The following is a 16,508-nucleotide window of genomic DNA, read 5'->3' on the forward strand; positions in this document are numbered from 1 at the left end:
CAACAATAACAAATTATCATGTTTTTGTTTTTCCATTCAATAGTTTATTCCCGGGACTGAGTTTGTTTGCAGAACTGTCAATACAGTTTAATTGCTTTCATTACTCGATATTGCTGACAATCTCACCACCCAGTACTGACCGTTAAGCTATCTCCAAGAACAAATCACCTTTGTGAGGGAAAAGACATAAACCTTGTTTATGCTTTTTAAGTATTTTATCCCTAACTCATAAGTCAGCAGAGTATTAGGGAAAAAATTAAGATGGTTGCATTTGAATTCTGCCTCTACCACTTCCCAGTTACCCTGGCTAAAGCTGACTTGATTTCTCTGAAATTCAGTTTCTTCAACTGTACTTCGGGCATCCAAATTAATCCTAGCTCAAAATACTGTAAAGAAGATTACATAAGTGATCACTGAACGTGCCTGGTATTTAAAAATATCAAAATACTGCGTATTTTCCTCCTTTCCTTCACCCTTTTTCTGTCCAGGATATGAAACACCTAAATCTAGAGCATTTTCATTATGTTTTTCATTTACTCCACACATAAGTACTGAGTTTCCACAACATGCCAGGTATGGAGCAAAATGCAGGGCTACCCTGATAAATAAAACACAATCCTTATCCTAAAGGAGATCTTAAACCAAAGTCCTAAATTATACTCTAGGTCCACTGAAGATTATGTTTGACAGTTTTTCCCCAGGAAGAAGAGATAATGCCCAGCCTTCCAAAGTTTGACAACGTCTATGATTCACAAACTATTCAGTAATATAATATCTTGTGAATTACCTCACTGCTCAAACCAATGCAGGACCACGATGTTATCAAACTAAGTTGTCTTACTCCATCAGTGGACCCAAAGGCACCAGTTATAGAAGGTACCATATAGACACACATTTTTTCCCTTCTGGTTCCTTCTGCATTCATTTTTCAAAGTCTATTCATCTGGAGTATTTGACCTTCAAAACATGAATTAATCTCTTGTTTTAGTAACTGTTTCCACTGCATTCTATAGTTACAATCCAATAACTTGATTCACTTTTTAAACAGTGGGCCCTTTCTGTAGCTGTAAGCCAAATCATTCCCACTTTGTCCTAGGCTCCAGTAATTAGAATCATTATTGTTTATGAAATTAGAAAACTAATTTCACTTAGTGCTAGGGTATCTAATACTTTTAAATACTTAAAACCCCATATTTCTTACAAAATGGTGGCCAATAACTCAGAACAAAGGAAAGCAATTTTAAACTTTATTTTTTGTTCAAAATGTGTCTTTACAAGGAGGGTCAACTTTACGATATAAAGTCCAAATAAACAGAAATAGTTCCTATTCTGAAACTGGCACCATACTGGACAATGAGTTGGTGACAAATGTCTGTCAGGTCCAATTCTGCTACTTCCCGTCAATAATTTTTGAAGATTTTATTTTACGACATGCTTTATAAAGTTAACAGAAAGGAAATAAAACGAACAGTTTACTGACCAACATTACGTTAAACCTAATCACACGCAAAAGTTATAATTAAAAATAACAATAATACATAGCTATAATCACAAGAAAATCCTGAGTCAGGAGTGATAGGAGGAGATGAATGCCTTGACTTATCTTGAGTCAAGATCAAGATCTTCTGTCTTCATCTTTGTCCTTTTGCCTTTTATAGTGATCATATTATAATATATAAATGTATCAAATTAACATTGTACATCTTAAATTTACACGTTATAGTGAAATATATTTCAATAAAAAAAGAAATAGGAACATTTTTAAAATAAAGAGAGACAATTTCTCAACCTATTTGACCTTTAGCATTTTGAAGACACTATCTATTGTAATGTCCTCAGTTCAGTTCAGTTCAGTTCAGTCGCTCCGTCGTGTCTGACTCTTTGCGACCCCATGAATCACAGCACGCCAGGCCTCCCTGTCCATCACCAAATCCCGTAATGTCCTCAGTTGCTGCTAATTATTCATCCTTCTTTCTTTTCTGTTAACAGTGGTTTATAACAATTATCTATTGTTACAATGACTATTGAGTAAAAAGACCAGCACTTATATGAATAATCAGATATTCTCAAACAACAGGGAAAAACATTTACAGCCTTATTTAAAAAGTGGTTGCAATTAAAATTTTCAAATTAAGGGTTATTTTCATTCATTAAAAGGAACAAAAATCAATAAAATATTCACAAATAGTAAAAATTTCTTTTTGAGACATTTATATAGAAAAAAGTTTGCCATTTGCAAAAACATGAATGGACTTGGAGGGCATTATGCTAAGTGGAATAAGTCAGACAGAAAGGTAAATACTGTATGATATCACTTATATGTGGAATCTAAAAATAAAACACTAGTGAATATAACATAAAAGAAACAGACTCACAAATCTAGGGAGCAATCTAGTGGTTACCAGTGGAGGGTGGCAGTACAGGGGTGTGGGGAAGTGGGAGGTACAAACTAGTGTGTAAGATAGATTCAAGGATGTCTTGTACAGCAAGGGGAATATAGCCAATATTGTAATAACTATCAATGGAAATTAACCTTTAAAATTGTATAAAAACTTTTAAAGAAAATATTAATTAATGATATCCAAAAAGTTATTTTACCTGTACAACTTCAAGTCAGAAGCTTAAAAACGGAAAGATCTACTACCTGTTTGTTCATGGGTCCAATCAATTGATTTTCTCAGTCATCTAATGACTAAGCTTTTTAACAGACTAATAATGTAATTTAGACAATATACTTATGAATATGAGTCATAATATATCATTTATGTGTAACTGCTAACTATATACCTAATATGTTATAGCATATCATGCTATATGCCAAATTACAGTTTCATCCCTTCCACCAATCATAAATAAGTCTTCCAGAAGTCTTTTCAACATTTCTTTCTCCTGCAGCATTTGAAGCTTTATCTTGTACAGAGTGGGTGATCATTAAAATGTATGTCAAAACAAAACATTCATATCCCCAAATCTACTGAATATCCAGGAAGGAAAGGTAATTTTCATTTCTACAGTTTTCACTATGAGTTCAACATTCAGAAAACAAGGAGTGAAAGTTTCAGTTATGCAGGATAAATAAGCTCTGGAAACCTAATGTGCAGCAAGGTGACAAAAGTCAACAGTACTGTATTATATACTTAAAATTTGCTAAGGGAGTAGATCTTAAATGTTCTTGCCACAAAGACAAAAAGGTAACTATGTGAAGTGATGGATATGTTAACTAGCTTCATTGTGGTAATCATTTTACAATGTATACTCTATCAAAATATCATCTTATATACTTTCAGTTCAGTTCAGTTCAGTTCAGTCGCTCAGTCGTGTCCGACTCTTTGCGACACCATGAATCACAGCACGCCAGGCCTCCCTGTCCATCACCAACTCCCAGAGTTCACTCAAACACATGTCCATCGAGTCTGTGATGCCATCCAGCCATCTCATTCTCTGTCGTCCCCGTCTCCTCCTGCCCCCAATCCCTCCCAACATCAGAGTCTTTTCCAGTGAGTCAACTCGTCGCATGAGGTGGCCAAAGTATTGCAGTTTCAGCTTTAGCATCAGTCCTTCCAATGAACACCCAGGATTGATCTCCTCTCGAATGGACTGGTTGGATCTCCTTGCAGTCCAAGGGACTCTCAAGAGTCTTCTCTAGCACCACAGTTCAAAAGCATCAATTCTTCGGTGATCAGCTTTCTTCACAGTCCAACTCTCACATCCATACATGACCATGGGAAAAACCATAGCCTTGACTAGACGGACCTTGGTTGGCAAAGTAAGGTCTCTGCTTTTTAATATGCTATCTAGGTTGGTCATAACTTTCCTTCCAAGGAGTAAGCGTCTTTTAATTTCCTGGCTGCAATCAGCATCTGCAGTGATTTTTGAGCCCAAAAAAATAAAGTCTGACACTGTTTCCACTGTTTTTCCATCTATTTCCCATGAAGTGATGGGAACAGATGCCCATATAATTCTAAGACTTCCCTGGTGGCTCAGACAGTAAAGCATCTTGTTTACAATGTGGGAGACCTGGGTTCAATCCCTGGGTCGGGAAGATCCTCTGGAGAAGGAAATGGCAACCCACTCTGGTACTCTTGCCTGGAAAATCCCATGGACAGAGGAGCGTGGTGGGCTACACTCAACAAAGCTGGAGCAAAATTGGGGGGTGGAGAGGGTAAGAGTGCAATAAATTCTTATCTTTTCTGTCCCTTTGTTTTCCAGAATAACCTCATTCTGAGAAGATGAGTATTTATCATGGGTTTAAAGATACCTTAGAGAGGATCTTTCACCACCACCTTCAAAACTGTCTAGTAAAGATTTAACAAATGAAACAATAATACCTTAATGTCTCTGATAGGCAAATAAGTGGCCTCCAAAAGAGGTCCACACTCTCATCTCCAGAACCTGTGAATACATATGTTACTTCAGATGGCAAAGGGGAATTATGGTTGCTAATTATTTGACCTTAAAGTGATTGTTATGGGTTATCCAAGTAATGTAATTATAAGGGTCCTTAAATATGGAAGAGGGAGGCAAAAGAGAGGGTCAGAGAAAGTATTGTGATGATGGAAGCAGGGGTCAATGAGAGGCAAATTTGCTGCCTTTGATGAAACAGCCAGGAGCCGGGAGCTAAGGAATGTTGGTATCTTCTAGAAACTGGAAAAGGCAAGTAAATGGATTCTCCATAGAAACGAACACAGCCCTGTTAACACCTTGATTTTGGTCTAGAGAAACCCCTATCAGACTTCTGAACTACAGAATTGTAAGATAATGTAAACCCATGTTGCTTTCAGCCACTAAGTTTGTGGTAAATTTTATGGCAGCAGTAGAATTAACTCAATGCTCAGAATTTTTTAACTACTGAGAGCAAACATTTTAATATAGAAATATTTTGACACTATGTTTTTATATCTTCTATTTCTTAATAACAATTTAATTGGCCTCCATAATAAAGAGTCAAATAGTTTCTGATGGTTAACTGAACACAGTGATCCAATTAAAACCTAAGGTCTGACAAAACCAACAGATCAACACCATCATGAAGCTCCTATTATTATTACTAGTTCAAAAACTAATAAAAACAGTCTCTCCCAAATATTTATATTGACTTCTGGTATGAATTACAATTCAAAGTAATAAGCAAATAGTTGATGTAGCAGTTTCTATTTATAAAATTTCAGCTAATAAATGAAAAAGGAAAGACAGAATTGTAAAATCACCATTTTACAATGTCCTAATAAAACAACAGATCTTGGTCATGGATCAACAAACTCCAGCTAAGGAACAGATCCAGTCTGTGGCTTTTTTTTTTCTTAGCATGTGAGCTAAGAATGATTTTTACATTCTTAAATGGTTAAAAAAATTAAAAGAAAAATAATATTTACAACATATAAAAATTATATGAAATTCAAATTTCAGTGTTTACTTATAAAGTTGTATGGGAACATAGCCATGTCAACTTATTTACATAATGTCTATGGCTGCTTTGGGGCTATAACAGCAGAGTTGAGTAGTTGTAAGCGACCTGATGGTGCACAAAACCTAAAATGTTTACTATTTGGATTTTACATTAAAAGTCTGTCAACACCTGCTCTAGACAATAATTATTAACAGTAGCTAATACCTAAATGAGAGGCAACTATGAAGTACTCTCGCCAAAAAAAATCAAAACCAATCAAGGCTCCTGTTCATATGATCAAACAACCAGTTCATAGGAAATACAATGGACAGAGAAGTGTGTAAGACGACAACATTGGGATGTATTCTGCAAAATATATAAGGTAGGAAACACTGTATACAGGGCAATAAGTTTCTTTGAAAAATAATTTTCAACATGAAAAAAAGGAGATCTGGTCAAGAGATTTATAGACTGAAAAAAAACAAAACATTTGTAATGTATCAATTACCATTGTATTCTGATTCCAACAAACTGTGGGTAGATAGCAGAATTATGAGATTATTAAGGAAATGTGATTCCAACTTAATATATGCAGTTTTTAGGTAATTGTTCATTTGCTTAAACTTCATAATGGTTTAAAGTAAGGGGTCCTTATTTTCCAGATATTTTTAGAAGAAATAATATGATACCTGGAATTTGCAAATAATCTAGTGAAGAAGGAGAAAATGGGAAATAGAGGTATACAAATAAAGTACAATTTGTCACGATTTGATCACTATTGAAGCTGGATTATGAGTAAATGTGGTTACTATATTATTCTCTCTAGTGTTATTTATGTTCATATTTTCCTTAATAAATACATTTTAAAAATCATTCTTCCCCAAAAGTCTTCAGCTTCATGAAGATAATAATTTTACAACCATAATTTATTTCAAAACATAAATAACCCAATGATGAAAATACCAAAAGCAAAGAGTATCCTATATTTCAATATGGTATAGATTTCACATTTTATTTCTAAAAAGGTCAATAAATTTATCTTCAGTAAAAACATAGAATAATGGACATTTCAAGGACCAGAATCAACTGTGGGAACAATTACCTTGGAAAAGACAAGCTGACTCTATTTTCCAAAGCACTTTCAAAACCAGAAACCCAAAACAAATGATAATTAGCCTTATATTACCTCTTAACTGTAACTAACATGTTAATTTCAAAAGAATTAAAGATTATAAACACTTCTCTATCAAACAAAGACAACTTCTATTTTTTACATTTGTTGTAAACCTCTGGTTAGTACTAATAGTTAGGTAACATCCACTTAAAAGTAGCTCTTGCCAGACAATGAAGTAGCTACACACATCAATGCACTTTACATTCACAATTCATCCTGGAGACAGGTATTCCCATCTTCATTTTATAATTAAGGACTGAGACACAGAAAGATAAAGCTGCAAAACCAGTTAATGACCTGAGTCAGACTGGAAATCAGGCCTGTCTGATCTGAATGTCAATACAGTCTTAAAGCAGAAGGCCAGCACCATTCCCTTTCAGCTCCTGGGCAAATTTTGGCTCTGTTCAGAGGTTAGCACCTGGACAATCCTGACCTTTCTCTGGTACAAAACAACTGTACAGGAGAAGCCCTGGTCCATGTATCTTCCAAAGAGCAAGGTCAGTTCCTGCTTTTGTAGGTAAAGAATCAGAGACAGTGCATAGATTTTCACTGAATATTGTTTGTAATAGCCAAAAAAAAAAAAAAGGAAATAAACTACATTTTTTCCAGTGAAACAAGACTATATTACCTACAGTACAAAAGACTGAAATAATATGCAACATCTACATGAAACTCCTTGATACAGAAAACACAACGTTGAGAGAAAAAAGCAAATTGCAAAAGAATATATACTACACATTCAGGTAAAATTTTTTAAATATACAGAACCTTTCTTTATACACAGTTATGAATATACAAATATGTAGCAGAGATTTTTCTAAAATGAGAAGAGTGAACCTCAAGTTCAAAATAATTCTTACCTTTGGGAAAGAAATCATGAGAATGGTAGGGGTATATTTTAGCTATGTCTGTAACAGTTAAAAAACGAAACAGATGAGCAACAAGGATCTGTTGTACAGCATGGCAAAATATAGCTGCTGCTTTGGAATAACTTTAAATGGAGTATAACCTATAAAAATATTGAATGTGTTCTATGTTGTACACCTGAAACTAATACAATACTGTAAAAATCAACTATATTTCAGTTAAAACAAAGCACTTACTAGCCATAAAAGAGTAAAATTCTGGGTTTTAATTTTTTTTTCATAGAACATGGCGCTTTCTTATTATGTGCACTAGGTGAATAAAAAAGCAATGAGATTTTTTAATAAAAAAGATATAAAGAAGACATGGCAAATTGTTAACTTTGGTTTAATGTGTATTAAATATATATTATATACATATATGTATTAAATATATATATTAAGTATATCTATGTGAATGATTTTCGTAATATTTTCTATTTTTGCATATTTGGTACAACTTCAATTTTAAATAAAAATAAATACAATAATTACTCTTTCTTTATTAAAAAAAAAAGAACATGAGTGAATCTTAAACAATGGGAAAGGAAGAAGGAATCCTCCTAATAGAACTGGGGAGAAGTCGAGGCATAGAAATATAATTCACCTAAAGCCACACAGGTAATAACTGACAGAGGCCAGGGTTACAATCTAGATCTATCTGCTTCCAAAGCCACCATCAGTTCAGTTCAGTTCAGACGCTCAGTCGTGTCCGACTCTTTGTGACCCCATGAATCACAGCACGCCAGGCCTCCCTGTCTTCCACCAACTCCCGGAGTTCACTCAAACTCATGTCCATCGAGTTGGTGATGCCATCCAGCCATCTCATTCTCTGTCGTCCCCGTCTCCTCCCACCCCCAATCCCTCCTAGCATCAGACTCTTTTCCAGTGAGTCAATTCGTCGCATGAGGTGGCCAAAGTATTGGAGTTTCAGCTTTAGCCACCATACTGTTCTTTAAAACCCATTCAGATTGTCCACAGAACTTTTGAAGCAGAGATGAACTTCATTCAAACTGAGCCTGTTGGGAACACTCAGACAAAAGAGTTGTCCTTCCTAATTTCACCATGATAAAGCTCATTCCCAAGGAAGACCTAGAAAAATCAACAAAATGTACCTGATCATTACTATAAATGTATTCTGTTTTGTGTGACTATTTTATTGTTGAAGTTCTGATGTTCTGTTGCTGCTGCTGCTAAGTCGCTTCATTCATGTCTGACTCATTGCAGCCCCATAGATGGCAGCCCACCAGGCTCCACTGTCCCTGGGATTCTCCAGGCAAGAACACTGGAGTGGGTTGCCATTTCTTTCTCCAATGCGTGAAAGTGAAAAGTGAAAGTGAAGTCGCTCAGGCGTGTCTGATTCTTCGAAACCCCATGGACTGCAGCCCAAAAGGCTCCTCCATCCATGGGATTTTCCAGGCAAGCGGACTGGAGTGGGTTGCCATTGCCTTCTCCGTCTGATGTTCTACAGAGGTATTTTAAGTAAATATGCAACCCCACGACACTATATGCAGGGACTAGTCATGTCAACTCAAGATAATCATCCCAGGTGGGGGCAAACTGAAGCAGTGATTCCCACCTTGTTGAGATCTGAGGAATTTCCCACATCTCTTGAGGTATTTGGTGAGATCAAAGTATTGAGGCATTAATATTTTGTTGTTCAGTCACTCAGCCGTGTCCGACTGTTTGCAACCCCATGGACTGCAGCACACCAGCTTGCCAGGCTTCCTTGTCCTTCACCGTTAATATTTAGAAATGTCAAAAATACAAAGTAACATTTTAGCAATCTATGAATTATTAAATAAACAATAGTTTCCCAAAACTACATATATTTGCATGATAATTTTGAATTATCCATTAACTTAAGAGACTAAATATGTACTAAGTGAAACCTGAAAAAGAATCAACAGTCGGGTCTAAGTTCCACCAGTCAGGTCCCTAAGACGAAAAGCGGAGAGCCAGGATTAACCCTGAGGGAAAAAAGATCTTCAACCCTCTCATTAAAAATATCCAAACTCCTCCAAATCCATGGATCAGTTTCATTTCTACTCTTTCTTCCTATTTATTTAAACCCTCTTTCTCTAATAGGTTCTTCACCCAGCAAATCAAGTACTAAAATTTCTCCCATCTTATAAAAAATAAAGAAAAATTGCCTGTATTTCTCTTTTCTTTCATAGCTAAGAACCTAAAGTCTACCTCACATTAATTTAAAAGTACAATTTTATTCCTAATTGGCCAATTTATTCATTGAACAAATATTTAAGTTAAGGAAATCAGTCCTGGGTGTTCCCTGGAAGGACTGATGTTGAAGCTGAAACTCCAATATTTTGGCCACCTGATGCGAAGAGCTGACTCATTTGAAAAGACCCTGATGCTGGGAAGGATTGAAGGCAGGAGGAGAAGGGGACGACAGAAGATGAGGTGGTTAGATGGCATCTCTGACTCAATGGACATGCTGCTGCTGCTGCTGCTGCTGCTGCTAAGTCACTTCAGTCGTGTCCGACTCTGTGTGACCCCATAGACGGAAGCCCACCAGGCTCCCCCGTCCCTGGGATTCTCCAGGCAAGAACACTGGAGTGGGTTGCCATTTCCTTCTCCACAATGGACATGAGTTTGGGTAAATTCCAGGAGTTGGTGATGGACAGGGAGGCCCGGCGTGCTGCGGTTCATGGGGTCACAAAGAGTCAGACACGACTGAGCAACTGAACTGAACTGAAGTACACACCAGGCACTGTTCAAGGCATCTGGATAAATCAATAAACAAAACAAAGGTCCCCCCTTTGCTCACAGTCCAGCTGAAGGCAGTCAACAGATAATAAATTTTGTGATGTGCTTAGGCGTGTGCCTGGCACATACTGAGTACTACATACATGCTCGCCCTTGTTGTCATCACGGTTACTTCTCTGTCTCATTGTGATGCCTTCCACTGACTGCATTCAGTCATCGACTCTTAAGAGTCTATTAAAATGACTAAGAAAGGATTTACTGCTTTCTCTTCAAATTGCCAACTCTAAGCAACTCTTCTTCTTCCTAATAGTTTGAGAATCAGGCACCAAGTCTAGGAAGCTTCTTAGCTAAATTTTGCATCACCATTCATTAAGAGGCACTGACTACTTGAGTCTTTGCTCCATTGCACTCTGACCATGAAGCTAGGCTGTGTTTAACCCTGTCTTGTTGCTTTGCATATCTCTGTCTTGTGTTGAACCATCCATTAAGTCTATTGAGGAAGTTTCCCAGTACCTACCACAGTGCCTTATACTTCCTAAGTACTCAATGAATGTTAGAGGAATAAAAGTTTCTTTAAATATTGTTCATTATAAGCCTTTCATATTTGCTCTACCAGCGCTGTACCCTCTTTTGTCTTTGCCAATGAAAGAAACAAAAAGTAAAGTCAATGTACACACCAGCACAGCTGGCCAGAACAAATGAATAATGTTTTGCTGCTATTTATAAATGCTTTTTAATGATTTAATTCTTTTTCAAGATCTCAATAAATAATGGCAGAAGAAATTGTTATACTTGGATACAACTGAAAACATGTTTAAAACCATCTCTCTACAAGGATATTCCTCCTCTTCAGAACTTAAAATATTTTAATCACTCACTTGGCACCTAATACCATGGCCCTCAAATTAAAGATGAAACTAAATTAGATTTTAATTCACTGTGATTGATAAGAAAAAGCTTGTTAGTTGTTATATTACTTACTAGAAAAAGAATCCAGAAATACTTAAACAAAATAGATAGTTACCAGAAAATGGCTTTTTTCCCATCAAAAAATCACAACAAGAAAATATAGCCATATTCCTAAGTGATGCAACATTGTCCCTTTAAAAAAAAATACAAGGAGGAAAAGGCAGTAGACAAAAATCAACTTGTCAAGAAATGGTTTATCCAGTAATGGACTAGCACTACAGGGGATCTGCTCTGCTTTCACCAGAGAGCCCTTTGTGTAACAAGAATAAACTATTAAGGGTTTAATGACACCGCAGTACCATATTAGACTCTGAAAAAGGAAGCGAGGATTCTTTTCACCAAGTTGCTGTTGTTTCTACCACAGCCAACGTGGGATCTACCGTCCACACAATCCTCAAATGGGCAATTGGTTGGGAAATGAGTTTTTCTGACTTTAGCCCTGTCTTTGACTCAGCTTTTTCTTGTTTAAGATCTTGAAGAACCTAGCTTTTGGCAGGAACAACTGGAAGTCACCTGTCCCAAACAGGACAAGTCAGCCTCAGAAACAGAATCAAGTTTGTTTATGGCATAACCACTGCACACACAGCATCATATCAAACAGCTATGGGAAGAGGGAATTTGGCATCAGCTGAACCAAACTTGTCTACTTTGCAGGTCTGCTGTTTCTATAGACTCACTGCTGCTTCTGCACACCCTGAGTTGCCCTCTTGTCTGCACAAAGTGTGATGTTCTGTGGTAGGCACCTGCTGATGAGGGTAATTATAGCATTAGTGGAAGGAATCATGACATCTAAGGTTGAAAAACAACTCTAATTACAACTCCATCATTTGACTCCCTCAGAACTGCTGTTTCTTTCCCTTTTGAATAGAGGTTACTCAGAGATTAAATTAAATCTGATTCTATTTGAAAACAAGCCATTATACAGTTGTGTGAATGGGCTAGAGGAGGAAATCGCCTTTCAATATTAAAAATACTATAAGCACTGGTGAACATCTGATATTTGTAACACTAGATGGCACTTGTTGACTCAACTTTAAAGAGATTTATATGTATTTCTGTGTGGATGGAATTAAAACAAATAATAGAACATGGAGAAATGTGAAATCCAGATCCTACAGAATGGAGACAAAGAAGTTTTAAATTACTTTTATACTCATTAACCAATTTAACAGAAAGTGAAAATGATAGTCACGTCTGACTCTTTGCAAGTCCATGGACTGTAGCTCCTCTGTTCATGGAATTCTTCAGGCAAGAATACTAGAGTGGGTTGCCATTTCCTTTTCCAGGGGATCTTCCCAACCCAGGGATCAAACCCAGCTCTCCTGCATTGCAGGCAGAATTCTTTACCATCTGAGCCAACAGGGAAGCCCAATTTAACAGAGACATTATATAAAACATTAATATCCAGAAACTTAATTTTATATCCAAAATTCAAATACATAATTTTTATATTAATTTAACTGTAAAGCTGATATAAAATACCTTTAAATCCACACACAAAAAAACAGTATTTTTAAATTTAAAAATAATCTATGATGTACTTCAGAGAGAAGCAAATTCCAAGAAATGAATATGATTAAATTGTACTTCACCCTATCAGAATTTTACAACTTGGGGTGAATTTGAGTGTTGTAGATTACTAGATTTAAGCTTGGACTGTCAACCATGAAGTCTAAAAATGAGGAAAAAGGAGCTTCTTGAATTAGAAAACGGAAAAAAAACCAAAAACAAAACCTTTTGAAATCAGCAAGGATTGATTTGTCAGATACACCCAGGGCTGTGGCCCAGACATTGAAAACATGCCTTTTAATGCCACTGTTAGGACTCAGAACAGCTGCCTGTCCCTCCAGCTGTTGCACAGGGCGGTGCTGCTTCTGCAGGACAGAAGCAGACTCCAGAGGGCTGGAGCACACACAGAGAGCTAGACGGCACACACAGTCCGAACATGGGCCTGCCACACTCCACACTCCACCATTTTCTGAATACCAAAGGGATTGCCAGAAATGTGACTTTTTGATTTTTAATAGTGGCATTAAGTCATGGGACCAGTCCAACCTCTAAGGTATTTCTAAGAAAACTCCAATATATTCAATGATAAGTAGTTGGGAAATCTAATTACCCAGGTTGATTCAAACACACCTCCTCTATACTTCACACACAAAATCATCATGACTCAGATCACAGAAGAAAAGTACTTCTGGATAACCAAGAATAAGGCAGATCTCTTCTTGCTGAAGAAAATCTCCCCCATTACGCATGATGTAGCTCTGCTTTGTTGTTAGTGAAAATGAAAAATAATGCAATCATTCCCACTGGGACAGAGTCATAGGCTGTATCATTCACTGGGAATAACTTCAACTGGAAGTGATTTCAAGACTCTAACTAAAGTAGAGAGTAACAAAGGCCACATTAATAAAATTCTATAATCATTCTCTATTCTTAAAGAAGACAGAAAGATGTAGGAAAGCTTTCATGTTTTATTATTAACTAAAAGTTTCCCACATTTATCTATTTTGTCTTCAAAGGAAAGAGTAAAATTCTTACATGATGTTTATCAGGATGGATGCCACAATATTTCTGAGTACAACACAAAGTGAATAAGATCCAAAGCCACATCACAGAATTCTTATTTAATCGTAAGAATAAACAAAAAGCAGTAATAATCATATTAATTGCTTTAATCTCTTCCTAACCTCTATAATTTAAGCTATTTTTACATGAAATTCAGTGAAAGTTGAAAATAGCACCACTTCACTTTAAAAGGGAGAAAAAAAAATCTTATTTAAAGATTAAAAACTTTTATAAGCATATATGTTACAAACATTATTATTGTTTCCTTCCTGTTTGCAAAAATAAGTTGAATGTCTTACTTACAAATGAAATAAAAAGTCTTTGTTATTAATTAATGGAATCAAACCTTGGTTAAAAACCGTCAACCCAGCTCCAAGATTTATAAAACCTCATTATACTTGTTTTTAAAATTCTGACAATTAAAGTCATGGCTAGATGCACTTAGATTTTTAGAAAATCAATACCAAACTTGCCATGATATGCGAGAATACAGACTTCTCCCCTGATTTGTAACTGAATTACTAATGTTTCAATTAACAAGTACTACAGAGAAATACAGCACCATCATCACCCTCAGTAAACAGGAGAACATGGTTACTTTTCCAGATGTCATCTTGTTGTCATGGTATCTATTATGTCCTCTTTCTCGCACATTTTTATTCTAGCTAACAGACTCGCAAGCTATTTAATCTAACTTTTAGTTTTATGAAAATTTTGTATGTTCCTATTATAGACTCTGCACACACCTGTTGAACAGAATCAAAGAATCAGCACAAGAAGTTACTTAGATTGATAGTTAGACTTTCTATTAAAAGGGGAATAAAGTTAATTCTTAGTTTACATAATTGATAGAAGCCAGAAGTCATGAATTTTATATGTTCTACATAATGTATTTCAGAAAAATGCTATCTTCAGAATATTTTTCTTTTTAAAATATCTTTAAGTCTACATTTATAGAAAAACAGTATTTCAATGGTTGAAATTAATTGCATTTTAAGTATTCTATATCTATTTTAAATTAAAAACTTACCCTAAAGTATAATATTTCAAACATTTAATAACATTTTCTGCTAGTAGTTTTGAGAAGAAGCAAACAATAAACACAAATACCAAATACTATATGCATTTGTATTTTACTCTATTGAAGGAGTATTTTAGACAGCCTGCTTTTTGGGGATTAATTTTTGTCCTGCAATGATGACCCTTCAAAAACAGAAGAGGCTAATATTATCCATGCTAAGCAATGCTTATGTACCGTCCTTTTTAAAAAAATGAATTCAATTTCTCTTCACTATACAATCTCTGCTGTCAACTCCTCTGTATGTAAAACATAAGTACACACACACTGATGTTCTCAGCGGTGTGTCTGAAGTTAAAGTGGTGCGCCCTTCTTCCCTAGGAGCAACAGGAGGGCTCTCCACTCTCTTCTAGAACAGAGTTCTCTCCCTTTAGGTTGAAGGAAAACAATATTTAACATACTAAAAATGCAAACACAGCTTTTTTTTATCAACTGTACTTCTCTACACACATAGGACGACTGTATTAATTTCACCTGAGTGCTTTTATTGCACTAATTAGACACTGAAGAGGGGCTGACACATGGGAAAACTGTTTTCTGAACGTTGTACATGTTAACAATAGGATTATAAGCACCTGGGATATTCTTGCTATTCTCCGCATGCAAATGACTCTACAATTAAACGCATCCATTAACATAGTGGGGGTGTGGGATGGAAAAGAGCAAGTGTTAAGAGTAAAAATATGGCATGTCCTTCCTATTCCTCTCTCATTCAGCGGATGCCTAGTACCTTTGAATACTCTGCACAGGCAGACCCCTCGGGACGTTTGCGAGTAACAATACACTCGACAACATCTCCCACGCTCTGTTAATTGCAAAACTCTCATGATCTGACAGTGAGTCCTCGCCTCTCGAACATGTTTTCATGTTTGCAGAGACACCAGAGACGTCAGGAGACCCTCCCCAAGCTGAGGAAAGGAAAGTCGTTCCTTCTTGCCCCTCCTCACAGCCCCCAACACTTGCATTAGAAGCAGCTCCACAAGTTCCCTGGCTTGAGCCTCTAAGGAGGCAAGTTCAGCACCATGGAAAGGGCTCGAGTCGCGTCAGGCAGTGGAAGACACCAGGGGCTCTCCCCCAGCCACTCACCGGCGTCTGCTGCGACGGGAGTCCCGAGCGCTTGGTGGATCCCTGCTTGGAACTTAGCCTTTTCCACGACTCGGCAAACCTGCCCCGGCTGGCGCTCCGGCTGCGCCTGCGGCTCTCCGCGCTGTCCTCGTGGTCCGAGCAGCCCCGCTCCATTTCGGTCGCATCTCTCCACTTCTTCCCCATGCTAAGTTCGCCTCGCTCCGCCGGGCAACACCCCAGCTCCGGGAGCTCTCGCAGGCTCCTCTCGCCCCTGGGTCTCACTCCCGCCTGCACGTAGCTCACTGTTGGCGCCGCCTTAGCCTCCGCCGGCTCCTGCCACAGCCCTGCGCTCGTTTACCGCCGCCACCACCAGGCTGCGCTTGCGCCTGCGATTGGCCAAACCGTGGGACTGAGAGCGCCACCTGCGCCAGAGACAGCTTCCTTTTGCGCCCCCAAATTGCTCTCCACCCGCAGCCTCCGCCTTCCCTTGGTGGGGAGGAAGGAGACGCGCGGCCCACCCCTGAGGCTACTGATACTGGGGGGGGGGGGGGGGGGGTAGCTATTTCCAGTAACCCCACCCCGCCTATTTCCCCAGGCCTGGAGATCAACCTCACCCCACCCCGAGCGGCAAGTGCA

The 16,508-nt window shown here is 37.5% G+C and overlaps 1 protein-coding gene across 2 annotated transcripts in view; it reads right to left on the reverse strand.

The window, feature by feature from the left end:
• Positions 1-16,076, reverse strand: part of TRPM3 (transient receptor potential cation channel subfamily M member 3) — a 974,199-nt gene extending 958,123 nt beyond the window's left edge. For both annotated transcript variants that reach the window (XM_088837934.1, XM_088837932.1), the window contains exon 1: positions 15,894-16,076. In XM_088837934.1, the coding sequence (XP_088694060.1) occupies positions 15,894-16,076 (183 nt within the window). The remainder of the gene's footprint in view (positions 1-15,893) is intronic.
• Between the last annotated feature and the right edge of the window lie 432 nt (positions 16,077-16,508).

The sequence above is a fragment of the Moschus berezovskii genome, chromosome 7, assembly GCF_049115385.1.
Source record: "Moschus berezovskii isolate FMDL1 chromosome 7, NW_MosBer_1.0, whole genome shotgun sequence".
NCBI lineage: Eukaryota > Metazoa > Chordata > Mammalia > Artiodactyla > Moschidae > Moschus > Moschus berezovskii.